Genomic DNA, 13,261 nt, shown 5'->3' with positions numbered 1-13,261 from the left:
TCTGAATCTCATAGTTTTAAATGAGTATCTATAGTATTTTAATTAAAATCATAATAAATGTATTATATAGCCAAAACCATATAAAAGTTATTAAAAATCAAATATTACCAAATACTCTCAAACTAGATGTTATGTCCGCATGTGCGGACATAGTGTTCTTATAGATATTTATTAGTTTATAACTTTTAAATCAAAAACCAACATGATAAATTATTAATTATGTTTTATTATAAAAATCAAACATTAAACTTTATATTTTATAATAAAATTTTTATTTTCAGATAAAAACAATATGTTCAAGAATTATCTTATGTTTTATAAAAATTTGTTTTTAATTATTTATATTTTAGATAATTCTTTTTATTATTGCTATTAATTTTAATCATTTATTTAATCAGATAGATTTGAAATTTTTTTTATTTTTGACTAGTTTATATAATTTATTCATTAAAGCTATAAACGATATCAACCGTTCAAACTTTTAACGTAAGAGTTCGATTCCAAAAATTTAACTCGCAAATAATAGTATAGAAACTTATCTTTCTTAGTGTATTTGGACTCGTGTATCGAGTATGTTATATTTAATATCGAAGACAAATAACAAAAATACAACCATTATAAAACTAGGAAGATATACCAAACCAAATATTTGAAAGAATTTGAGTTCTAGTGATTTTTAATATAATATCCCGTCAATTAGAAAAGTTATTACAATATGTTATTATAATTTTCAAAATCTCTTATTATATAAATGATTTTTGATCTTTATATCTTTAACTGAAACATTCAACACATTTAAATCACTAAGTATTCACAAAAGGAGACTATGTCAGTTACACAGAGAAGGCTTTTATGCACGTACACGGTAAACAGAGAATTGCATGTTTTAGGTGTTTGGCAATTGGCAGACAGAGACATGACGACCTATTACAAAAGACCAAATCGATATGCTCGAGGATGGAATCTTGTATACTAAAGAAAACGTTACTTTAAATTGGTTCTGCTGTTTCTATACATCCAAAATTGATATTATGTAGTTGCCAATTTAGATGGGTTTTTACATAGCTCCTTCTCAGCAATAAAAGGATGAAACGTTCGGTTCTTTAACACCAAGAATCTGTTTTTTTCATACTTTAGCTTTAATAACCAAGAAAAAGCCAACTTATCTTTAAATTACGTATCTGATTTTGATCAATCAGCTAATACCAATCGGCATTGTTATCTTTGTGATGGGCCCCACAAAGCCCAAGATAGCTTTTCCTGATGACTGCTAGTGGTTTCATTGAAACAACGAAACGGCCACGATTTAGAAAGAACATTTTTTTTTCGAAACAGTCGATGAACTCTGTAACGGACGATTGTTGTGTTGTTGTGGGTAGGTTCGAGTGTTTTGAGAAAATAAGATCCAAAATAAGAGCATGGAAGACAAAAAAAGCCATATTCTGACTCCGGCTCTGATTGAGCAGCCGAAGTAAGTAGCGACGGAAGCAACTATAAGAATTAAAGAGAAGGCAGAGAAAATGAATTCCTATTTTTTAAAGATTAGAATACTTCCTTAGACTATTCTCTACTTTTTCTTTTCTTTTTGAAAAATGACATTCAAATTAAAAACATAAAACATACAAGGTATGGTTTTGAAACCATAAAGTTTTACAAAGCATGATGAGAAACAATCTTCATATTGAGCTAAAGAATAACGTAAAAAATAGAAACTCATGGACATAAGCTTAATAAAGCAAGATAAGAAAGAAGGAAACACTAGGGAGTGTGGTATTCTCGGCCTCGACGACCTTTCTCTCGTATTTTGGTCCAATCCATATCTTGATATTTTTGACTTGGTTTTATTGGTCTTTCACCTCATGACATGTTGAGATTTGCGGTAGCATCACTCATTAACCCATCTCCAACATCATGAACATTGAATTGCTCAATATCATTGTGAAAAGGGCTGCCATGCATAGGTGTGTACATAAATGCCAATGATTCCAAACTGGTCTGGGAAACAATAATATGAGATGGATTTTCTTCCATAATAGCTGATTCAGCTGGAGCAGTACCTGCTAATGGTGATGTAGTGAATTGAGAGTTGGAGCCAATGACTGTTCTCTACTTTTCCAAATTAACGAAACTGTTAACCTCTTTTTTTAAACACTGATGATTCTATTAAAACATGAAACAGACTATAAGAGCGGGGCCATGAACGATCTTGGAATACAACGTCCAGCGGACAACAACACAAAGTCCCACCAAAATTAAGCCCACAAGTGGGAGACTACATGAAAGACGTACATAAACGACAAACACTGACCCAAAAATATAATTTATAAAAAAATAAACAAAACACACAAACACTGACGTCACTGTTCCATATGCCTAAGATTTCCTCTCACCCCCTATAAATAGCACTCCTTTCTCCAGTTACACGACCACTATATTTATTTATATACCTCAGAAGCCCTTTAACGGATCTTTCATTTTATTTTTTAGGATCTTTCATTTCCAGTACTATATATATATACAAATAAAGATAAATGGCAATGGAATGCATCGCAACTCTCCCTCAAAGGTTCAATGATAACAAAACCAAAGGGGATCCTTCAATCTTCGATGCAAATCTCCTGAATCAGCTATCAAACCACATACCTCAACAGTTTGTATGGCCCGACCACGAGAAACCTTCCACGGATGTTCAACCTCTCCAAGCCCCTCTCATAGACCTCGCCGGTTTCCTCTCCGGCGACTCGTTCTTGGTCTCAGAAGCTACTAGACTCGTCTCTGAGGCTTCAAAGAAACATGGCTTCTTCCTAGTTACTAACCATGGTGTTGATGAAACGCTCTTGTCTCGTGCCTATCTGTTTATGGACTCTTTCTTTAAGGCTCCGGCTTGTGAGAAACAAAAGGCTCAAAGGACCTGGGGCGAGTCCTCCGGCTATGCTAGTAGCTTCGTAGGGAGATTCTCCTCTAAGCTCCCCTGGAAGGAAACGCTGTCGTTTAAATTCTCCCCCGAGGAGAAGTGCCAATCCCAAGCCGTCAAAGACTTTGTTTCTAAGAAAATGGGAGATGAATATGATAATTTCGGGTAAGCCAAATTATAAAAAAATATTTTTGAGAATTTCTTTTGAATATTCAATAATAGAATATCCAGCTTTCTATTATCTGTGACAAAAAAAAAAAAAAGAATATCCAGCTTTCTAAGAATTAATTTGAGTGTGGCCTACGTATCTATCAAGTGACAAAAAAAGAGAGACTTATAATGGGTTGATTTTATTCACGCAGGAAAGTCTATCAAGAATACGCCGAGGCCATGAACATTCTCTCATTAAAGATCATGGAGCTTCTTGGAATGAGTCTTGGAATCGAGAGGAGACATTTTAGAGACTTTTTCGAAGACAACGAGTCCATACTAAGGTTAAATTATTACCCGCAGTGCAACCAACCGGAGCTTACATTAGGGACAGGACCTCACTGCGACCCAACGTCTCTAACCATACTTCATCAAGACCAAGTCGCTGGTCTTCAAGTTTACGTGGACAATAAATGGCAATCCATTCCTCCTAACCCTCAAGCATTCGTGGTGAACATAGGCGACACATTCATGGTACTTATTAATATGATCAAGCATGCATTATACTAGATCAAATGACAAGAACTTCTAAACATCGTTGTTTTTTTTGGTGTCATATTTAGGCTCTAACGAATGGAATATACAAGAGTTGTTTGCATCGGGCGGTGGTGAACAGCGAAAGAGAAAGGAAGACATTCGCATTCTTCCTATGTCCGAAAGGAGACAAAATGGTGAAGCCACCAAAAGAACTAGTAGGAGTGATGTCTGGTGAAAGAGAGTATCCTGATTTTACGTGGTCTACGTTTCTTGAGTTCACACAGAAGCATTATAGATCAGACATGAACACTCTTGAAGAGTTCTCAAATTGGCTTAAGAACAGAAAAAGTTTCTAAAATGAGGAGACAATGATGTGGCCCAGAAGTGGACTTGTAGTTATGTAGAGAGTTTTCATAAGGGTTAAGACAAGAGAGATAAGATGTTCAAGACTAGTTAATGAACCTTTATGTTTTTGTTTTCTTTTGTTTTTAGTCATCTTCCTTTATGTTGTCAAGTGTACGATAAAAATTAGCAAATAAATAAATTTATGTACAATGTTCACCATTGGACCGAATTATGATTATTGGTTCGTTAATACATTCATTAGTTATAATTTTATATTAAGTTCTTGAGATCTAATTTGAAACTATAGAAGTAAGTGGTGTCTTTTATATGTTACTCGCATCTGATCGATCGATCTGTTGATATGTGATTTTTAACACATTTCTTTAAAATAATGGTCCATTGCCAATTAACTTCGACTTAATTTATAATATTTTTCTAAAATAATATTATTTTTTAGTTATCACGACAAAATCAAGTATTTTTAATTATCAATTAATATGATGATTAGACCATTTTCAGACTAGTTAATGGGATATAATGTAGTCTCATGTTAGTATTATGTTAAATTTTGGATATCTAATTTAAAATTAACTGATGATAAGTACCATAATAAAATATTATATAATATACATGATTTATCAAAAAATTTGATGTGTGATTTTTCTTCAATATTCTCCTTTGAGGTAATAGATTTTCAAACCATTAATCTCAAGTTTTCAACCAGATCTATCATATTTTTTTTTATAAATACAAAAATTCTCTTTAGTTCTCTATTGAATTGAATTTTTTGGACTATCAATTTCTTTTATTAATTGGACTATTTTCAGGTTGGTTTAGTGAATAGGATATAAACCAGTTATGATATTATATTAATTTTTTGGATTTTTAATTTAAAACCAGTTAGCAGTTTCTATAAGATATCTGTTTCTACAATAATCTAAATCTTTTATATATTATTTATATCTTGTCAAAATTACGATGGGAAGATGTTTTTCCCAAGATTTTATTAAATGAAAAACTGTACTCGTAAAGATATTAATTCAAATATATCCTATATAGAACAAGGGGTTACATGAAGGCCACACCGATGCTGAACCGAGGAGATTCTTGAAGACCAAAGACGATTCAATAAGATATTCTCCATTGGTACAATGAGAGAATTGATATACACAAGGAAAACAAATTTTGATTCGACCGCAGGAAGGGAAAAAGAAGATAAGAAATCAAATCTATATCACTGTGTATCTCTAAATCTATCAGGAGATTTGGATGGTTGTACTTGTGCCATGTGAGAAGACAATGTACTTGCTTTGTCGCCTTCTTTAATATTTTCGATATAAAATAAAATATGATCAAGAAAAATTAATATGCACAGAAGATATAGGTCTACAATGTCCGATGTTCAAGAAAAAGTCTACACTTGTCCTTTTTATAGATCTTTCCTGCACACGAAATTTATATATTAAAGGTATCCAAAATATGGATTTAAGTTGCAAACATATTAGCTTATAATCCTAAATTTGCTAGTTGATATAATTATCTGTAAATTTCAAATATTTCTACGTAACTATTCTTTAATATATTTTGGAGTTGGTAGCTCTAATAAGAAAAAAAGAAAGTAAATTTTTAAGACAGAAGTACGCAGTTCAAGTTTCAATAGCCACAGAAAAAAATTAATAATTGATTCTTGTCTCTGGTTTAAAGAAATTATAGGCTTAGACGTATAATATTTTGCCAAAAAACAATTCTTTGGTGCCCATTACTCTTATTTTGTATTAAGCTTTTATGATATCACCAAAATACCATCCGAAGACTTGGAACCAAATTGTTTGTCAATAAATGAAAATACTAAAAGAAAAACTAGTGATAAGAAAAAAGAGACAAAACGGCATTTAAAGTGAAATTTGTTTTATAGTTTTATTGCGTAAAAAATTAATGGGAAAATAGAACCATCTACAGAAGGGTCCAATGGGGCATCCCCTACTCCTCATAAGGTAAATCAGGCCCTCTTCACGTGCATCACGCGCATGTGTTTTGTCACGTTATTGCCGTCTCATTCACACACTACACGACAGTGATCTCTATCCAGTCTAGCTATACGACACCGTATTGAGTTTTTTTTTTCTTTTGGATTGGACTATCTAATTTATGATAGTGATACAATACCAATACATCCGCAAGCTTGCAAATAAAAGAAATGGTCCAGCAACTGAAGTAACATGCACCAGTTAATAATTTGTTCCTCTCTCTCTCTCTCTCCCTCTCTCTCTATCACAATGTTAGATTTTCTGTATCTCCCCCATTTAGGTATCGTTTCAATCAGCTCTCTCGGTCCTACTAATTCAGAAGGGTACATCTTTGGGGTTAAGCCCTTTTTATTTGCGTTTAAGATAACATAAATTTCTGATGTTTATGTAAATTGGGGTACTTTTCCTCTTAATTAGTATTTTTTTCTATGTATCTTACTAATTACTAGACAAATGGATTCGTTATTATTGTTTTTTAACCTGGTTAATTTTCTTTTTGTTCCTCATATATATCTTAACATTATTAACTATAGAGTACTAGACTACAATGAAAACATATTTGTGTATTTTTTATTTGCTACTTCTTAGAAACTGTAATCTACACGATCTAACTACTCGAACCCTGCCCCTACCTAACTTTAATGATACTGAAAAATGGAGAGTAATACATTGATGTATCTAATCCCTTAATATTAAAACGAATATAGAGTCATCGATTTTTTCCTGACAAAAACAAATATCTCTGTGATTATTACATGTTATTGATACATGTCAGAATAAATTATATCATCATATGAGTTTTTTCATTAAAACGGTCTCTTGTCGTTTCCGAAGAAGATCGTACAAAAACCGGAAACTTAAAAGCTATATTCCAAAACACAGTTACCCGTATACTATTTTTTTTGCCTCTACGGAGAACCCAATTATGTCGAAATATTTTTTTTTTTTTTTTTTGTAACTGATATGTCGAAATATTTTCACAAGAGAATATTACTTATGGAATAGCAAAGAATAAGAAAAACACAAGGGAGCGAAAGAGAGAGAAAGTAGCGAAAGAGAGAGAAAGTAGATCTCCGGCGATCGGCCGGCGCGTGAGCGTGCGTGCCGTCGCCGGAGACCGTCATCCTTCAGATAAAAGTCCCCGTTTGTGTTTCACTTTCGTTTCTGACGGCTTCCGCCTTGTTTGAGCTCTGGTCAGTCACCCTTGGTGGTGGTTCTGTCACTGGTGTGAAGACGCGGAGGTCTGAAGGGAGGAGAGGTGAAGCGGTTTGTGTTTTCGGTCCCGGGAGGTGGAGGCTCAGTTAGTTCCGCCGACGCCGGTTTCAGTCGCTGAGAGGCGGAAGTTACTATAACTTCGCCGTCGTCAGTTCAAGTTCCCGGGAGGTTAAGGCTCCGTCAGTCTTACTTCGTCGGCTTCTGTGTCTCGAAGGGGTTTGGTTGCTCGAGTATGGGCTCTGGTCATGGAGCGGAAGAGGTTTCATCGGGTTGTGAATTTTAGGGTTGTAGATTCGCCGTCGGTGGAGCTCTCCATAGCGGGATGATGCTCTCCGACAGGTTCTCAGTGTGGTGAAGAAGAGATGTGGTTTCGGTGGAGGCTCGAAGGGATTCAGAGCTCCGGCGAACCGAGATTTTCAGTGGTTGGGTACGGCGGCTTGGGAAGGCGGTGACGGTCGGGTCGAGGCGGAGCGACGCGTGGCGCACTGACGGTCAAGATCTTCACACGTGGCGCGCTTCAGCTTCCTCGACGCCCGCGTTCCCAGAGTCGGTCGGTGATGGGTTCGAGTAGGTGGGCTTGGGCCGGGGTTGCCAATTTGGGCTTAGGGTTTGGTGTGTTTTGTTTGGTTGGCCGATTAGTAGTAATGTGGGCCTTTGTATGTGGGCTTCGGCCATTGGGCTTGGCCCGTATCTTTTAATAAAATTAAAACTTGGTGGAAAAAAAAAAATATTACTTATGGAATAGAGAAAGAAACGCTTCAGAATAACTAAATACTTTTAAAGTATTTTTAATATTTAATATATTTATTTACTTATTTATTCTAAGACACTACTTTATATCTGTAATCAATGCACTAAAATTTGATCAAAACATCATGGGTCCAAAAAAGAACGTCCAACCAACAAAACTATTTATTGGAGATATATTAGGAAACTATATATATATTTTACGTACCATCTCAATAATAGTATTATTTAAAAAGTCGATTTTATGATGGTTGATTACATAGATACTTTTAATGAATCCGAGACAATCACCTTCAATTGTCGGAAAAAAACATGTGATTAAATTGAAGCCATTACACCCTAATCGCATCTAATAACCAACCCGCACAATCTACAACCATTCATATTTAACATTTAAAACTCTCTAGTTGACTAAAATTAAACATTTGGTTACTCTTACTAACAAAATTCATTCGTGTATAGATTCAGTTTCACAGACGACATAATCATATGTTGTTACGCGTAGTACGTAACCATATGTATAGTGAACTATATTATACGCGTATCTTCTCGTCAAACTAACGACTTGATTACTTGAGCATTGAAATGACGTAAGCACGTCTCATTGGCTAAATAACAAAATCGTTCCAAATACAATAAACACATGGTCATGCAGTCTAGTCACAATCAAATGTTTTAAATCTGGTGATTTTGACGTTAGGTAATTGTAAACTTGAGATGATATTGTAAACTCTCAACTTGTGTTCTTATATACAAAGGCATAAACTGATTTCCAAAACACAAACCTAGATAAACTAGGAAATATAACATAAAATAATAACGGATTAGCAAAGTAATACTTATCTAGAATTCTCTTTCTTAATAGTAATAATATATATATATAAGAATTATTGTATATTCAGAGTCTGAACTTTTTGTACTGGAAACAATAATTTTTTTAAACGGTTAATTACTTTTTAATGAGGTCAAAATAAACACTTTTAAACAAAAACAAATAAAGTTTTAAAATAGTGGAGTCAGCTGACTCCACTCTTTGTACATTAATTCCGCCTTTATATATATATTATTGTATATATCACTGTACATATCACAAATTATCACAACATCAAAAAACTATTAAAATAAATAGCTCAAGTAGTGTATATGGCTGATCACCAACATAATTATTGTTCTTGTGAAAATATAAAGCTCTAACGTCAAAAAATTTAAGATATAAATACTATATAAAAGGTTATGCTAATTCACTCACTGATTGGTTTTACATTAAAAATTCATAACAAAATCGAATGAATATTGTACCATAGCCCGAACACATTCTATCCAACTGAATCAAAATCGATCTGACTATCAAAAAATGTCCGATTGATCCTAAATCGACTTGATTCTATTGGCATCGCGGTTTGACCGAAGCGAATTCTAGACTAAGATACTGTTGAAATTAATGGTCAAAAGAACTGTTATCTCAACGAGGATATGAGGATATAAATCTCAAAATCAATTCAGTGAAACATGGATAATATGTAAAAAGTTACTGCTAATTTACTTATCACTAATTAATTTTAAATTGAAAACTTGTAATAATTTCAAATTAACATCATCTAAATGTATGACTCTCTTACTAGCCAATCGTAACATAAATATCAAATAGATTTTAATCCGTATGCATACAGATGACAACCGAATACTATCTTAGATCACTGAGGCTATTCTTCTTATTTTAGTTAATACTACTTGATATCTGCATATGTTCATCTTCGTGTACCTTTCTCTTTATTTTTCATTTGTCACCTTTGTAAGTACTTTATAAATAACGCTTTATATAAAAAAATAAAAATAAATAACGTTTATATCTGCTTCCCTCGAGACCCAATCTTTACTAAATATTTTTAGGAAATGACAATGTTGAGATGTGTATTTTTCCTTAATTTAACGTTATGTTTACGTAAGATGACATGTCATATTGTTTATAACTCGGGTCGTCGTTTTGATTTCCCTCGTCTTTGTCTTCAACGAAAAACTAAAATGTAATGGCCAGAGATTACGTCGAGCAAAGGGTTTTTACATATTTATTTATAATGATTTCTTGAATCTCGATCCATCAGATTCTATAGATACGTGCGACTTGGATTGCTCTGATTCCAAAATTTTAATATTTTGTCTTACTATAATTTGTGGCGGTAAATTCATCTGCTATTTTGTTTGGATCGTTATAGCAAAACAACTCATCTAGTTTTTATTCGATTTCTTGTTTGTTTTGTGTTTCCTACGAAGTAACTTTACACACATTGAAATCGCAGTTGAGGTTCATTTCAACTGTGATTTTTTTACTTTGTTTCTTAACGGGCCTTACTACTGGGCTTTTAAATAAGTAGTTTGAATTTCACCTATTAGCCTTTCAAATTCCATGGGTCTTTTCTATTTTTCTTAATTATGGCTCTCTATTGTACAACAGGATAGAGTCAGTTGATCGGAACTGAATCAAAGGATCCAAAGATCTCCCTAGTGTTTTCAGTGAGTTTGCAGCTTGATCATTGTTACCCAACAAGATGAAGAATAACGACAAAATTGTTATAGTCACAAACCGAATCAAGTAAACCAGTGCCTATATATGCAATTATGCAAACCTACGCAATTAAGATTTACATGAACCAAGAGTACAAATACAAAGAGCTTATCCATATAAAATCTACGCATAACAAGTCGCACTCACTAACAAACACACGAGAGAAGAAGCAAATGCAAACAACAAAAGGTTCCAATACTGGGGATTTAAAGTGCCTACGTAGTCTATAGGGAGCAAATAGCATCTTATCTATTCTTACTGTTTTTGAAAAATAGACGACTAATTTCAAGATTGTCTGTCAAAAAGTATGTTCATGCCAACAATTAGACGAGCTTTAGGTATGTGGTATTTCCTCTCTTCACTCAGAACAGGGTTCATTTGCAGTACACTTTAATTTTACAGCTATTACAATCTTATATTTCTAATATTTTGTTCAATTTTACTTTTTAAAAAGACGAAAGCAGTTCGTATTTGGTCCCGATTTTAGTTCAAAGACACGTTTAAGCAGACAGTCACACCAACAAACAAAACAAAATTGTGTGAAGGGAAGAGTTGGACAAGTGAAAAGAGAGTAAAAGCAACTTCCACGAACTCTACCTACTTCCATGCATTCTACTTCTCACCAACACTTCAATATCTTATACGAAACATAAAGTCTTCTAATTTTTTGATGTAATAGAAGTCAAGTATACTGTATATATATATGCCTTGAGGTCTGTTGCCCACATTATCGAAATTTATTTTCTTGTTTCTCTTAATCAAATAAAACCTACTGATTATTACCTTGTTTTTTATACACTTTATCAGTTCATGAATATATACACATTCGATCTGTTTCATTTAATAAAGGTTTTAGGTGAATTTGAAAAGATATTAATATATTATGGTAGTTATCTCTACAGTATTTTTGACATGTAAATCCTTTTGGCCAATTCGATCTAGTATTAGAGAAACAACGACTTAATATAAATTAACTGTGCATCAAAGTCAAGTATTAACAAAAGGTTTTATTTTAAAGAAAAACGAAACTAAGCACTTCACAATTTAGTTATGTTTTTTACAACAACATTGAGGCTGAAATTAACAAAACCACAAAACAAACAAACACATTCGACGAAAAAAAAAGTCTCACGACGCTACATAAGCAGCATGCTCATCAAGCAACCTTAACGCACCATTGCGGCGAACGCAACCGCACTGGCAATGGCAAACGCAAGAAACGCGGTCTCGCCATATCCACCACCCCGGGAAGCAGCAGATGGTCGTGGATGGGGAGGTGGCGGTAGCTTAGGTGTCTCCGGTGGGAATGCCGGTGGGGGCAGTCCGGGAGACGATGGCGGGCCTGTGGTGTTGCAGTGGTCTTGGCCGTACCAAGTGTTTTTAGGGACGCTTTTGCTGAAATCGAATTTAACAGACTTGGAACCTTGTGCGTAGATCTCGATTGACTCCGGGACCCAACCGTCGGGTCCATCCCGTTTGATAGAGAGGGAGCATACAGGGCTAGTCAAACATTGACCTCTGACTTGGAATGTGTCAGTTGAACACTTCCCTAAACTCCCCGTTCCTTTTACCGATCCGCCTAGTCTCTCTGCATGCACCTATAACCACAAAATTACATGTATTATGTATATAGCGATTACATGCAAATACATATTATATAGTTAATTAGAAGGATAAACTATATGGTAAAATGAACCATTCATTTACATTTACTAAAGTTTAGCCTCTTATGAAAATAATATATTCCATTTATTCCTTTCTCCAAAAAAACATTCCATTTATTCATAACTAATTAGTGGGGTAAATATTTTTTTGAGTATCCTATTTGCCTTTTAGCGATTAATTTCATGATAATTAATTTTTAGAGCCTTAAGTTGAAGTTTAAACCGGAGTTTGTCTCTAAACTAACCTGGTTGCCATCCGCATCGCCAAAAGTGATGCTGATTTGATCTCTCGTCGACTCTGGAGAGAGGCAGCTCGTCATGACAACCACCGTATACGGACATGTTCCGGTCTCCATCTACAATATATAGAAAAAAAATATTCTGGTAACGAGATAAACGGGTTCTTGATTTTTAGTACTAACCAGAAAAATTAAATAGATTACAAAAAGAGAGAACCTGAATAAGGCTGAGGTCGAAGGCATGCGTGGCGGAGATGAGAGCTAAGACGAGAAAGCAGGAAGAGAACAGGGAAGGGAGCGTCATTTCAAGCAAGAGATTGTGTCTGTAGCGATGAATAGAAGAGAAGAGAGAGAGAGAGAGAGATGTAGAAAGAGGCTCTCGTGAAGGACTTGTATAAATTGCATGATGTTCGTTGTCATCATCTGCTACTAATTTTCTCATGGACACTTGGCACAAGGAATCAACCTGAGTTCCAAACATACACTGATATGATAAACACGTCTCCGTTGATATTTTAACACAAATAGTAAAACTAATACTATCCATCGTGGAAACATTTTTTGGTGTAGGGCAGTTTTTTTCTTCCAACAAAAAGAAAATGTCAACCCATGGGCCTTAAGCAATTGCTCATATTAATTGTGTGGTAACTATTGGGCTGATATTCGAGTCAGATGTAGGCTTTGTATTGTGTAACACACCGGCAGCTCTTTACTTACCCGGTAGCTTTTTCACATTTACCCGTAGCAACTACTACCATATTACTAGCAATTAAGAGATATGACGTTGTGAGACAACCATTATTGCATCTGGTAAAGTTATGCTTCACAGCGTTTAACCCACATTTCACCACACGTTTTGG

The 13,261-nt window shown here is 34.4% G+C and overlaps 2 protein-coding genes across 2 annotated transcripts; one reads left to right on the top strand and one right to left on the bottom strand.

Moving 5' to 3' along the window:
- The first annotated feature begins 2,421 nt into the window (after window positions 1–2,421).
- LOC106419446 (gibberellin 20 oxidase 3-like) lies at window positions 2,422–4,165 on the top strand. Its single transcript, XM_013860231.3, has 3 exons — window positions 2,422–3,079; window positions 3,277–3,598; window positions 3,688–4,165. The coding sequence occupies exons 1-3, from the start codon at window positions 2,532–2,534 to the stop codon at window positions 3,955–3,957; spliced, it is 1,140 nt and encodes a 379-aa protein (XP_013715685.2). The 5' UTR covers window positions 2,422–2,531; the 3' UTR covers window positions 3,958–4,165.
- A 7,323-nt stretch (window positions 4,166–11,488) lies between these two features.
- On the bottom strand, window positions 11,489–12,858 carry LOC106419203 (embryo-specific protein ATS3). The gene is made up of 3 exons (XM_013859962.3): window positions 12,619–12,858; window positions 12,408–12,518; window positions 11,489–12,096 (listed from the first exon to the last, which is right to left on the bottom strand). The coding sequence occupies exons 1-3, from the start codon at window positions 12,841–12,843 to the stop codon at window positions 11,665–11,667; spliced, it is 768 nt and encodes a 255-aa protein (XP_013715416.2). The 5' UTR covers window positions 12,844–12,858; the 3' UTR covers window positions 11,489–11,664.
- Between the last annotated feature and the right edge of the window lie 403 nt (window positions 12,859–13,261).

This window comes from Brassica napus, chromosome A10 (assembly GCF_020379485.1).
Source record: "Brassica napus cultivar Da-Ae chromosome A10, Da-Ae, whole genome shotgun sequence".
Lineage (NCBI taxonomy): Eukaryota > Viridiplantae > Streptophyta > Magnoliopsida > Brassicales > Brassicaceae > Brassica > Brassica napus.
This window is presented reverse-complemented; position numbering and strand designations above follow the sequence as displayed.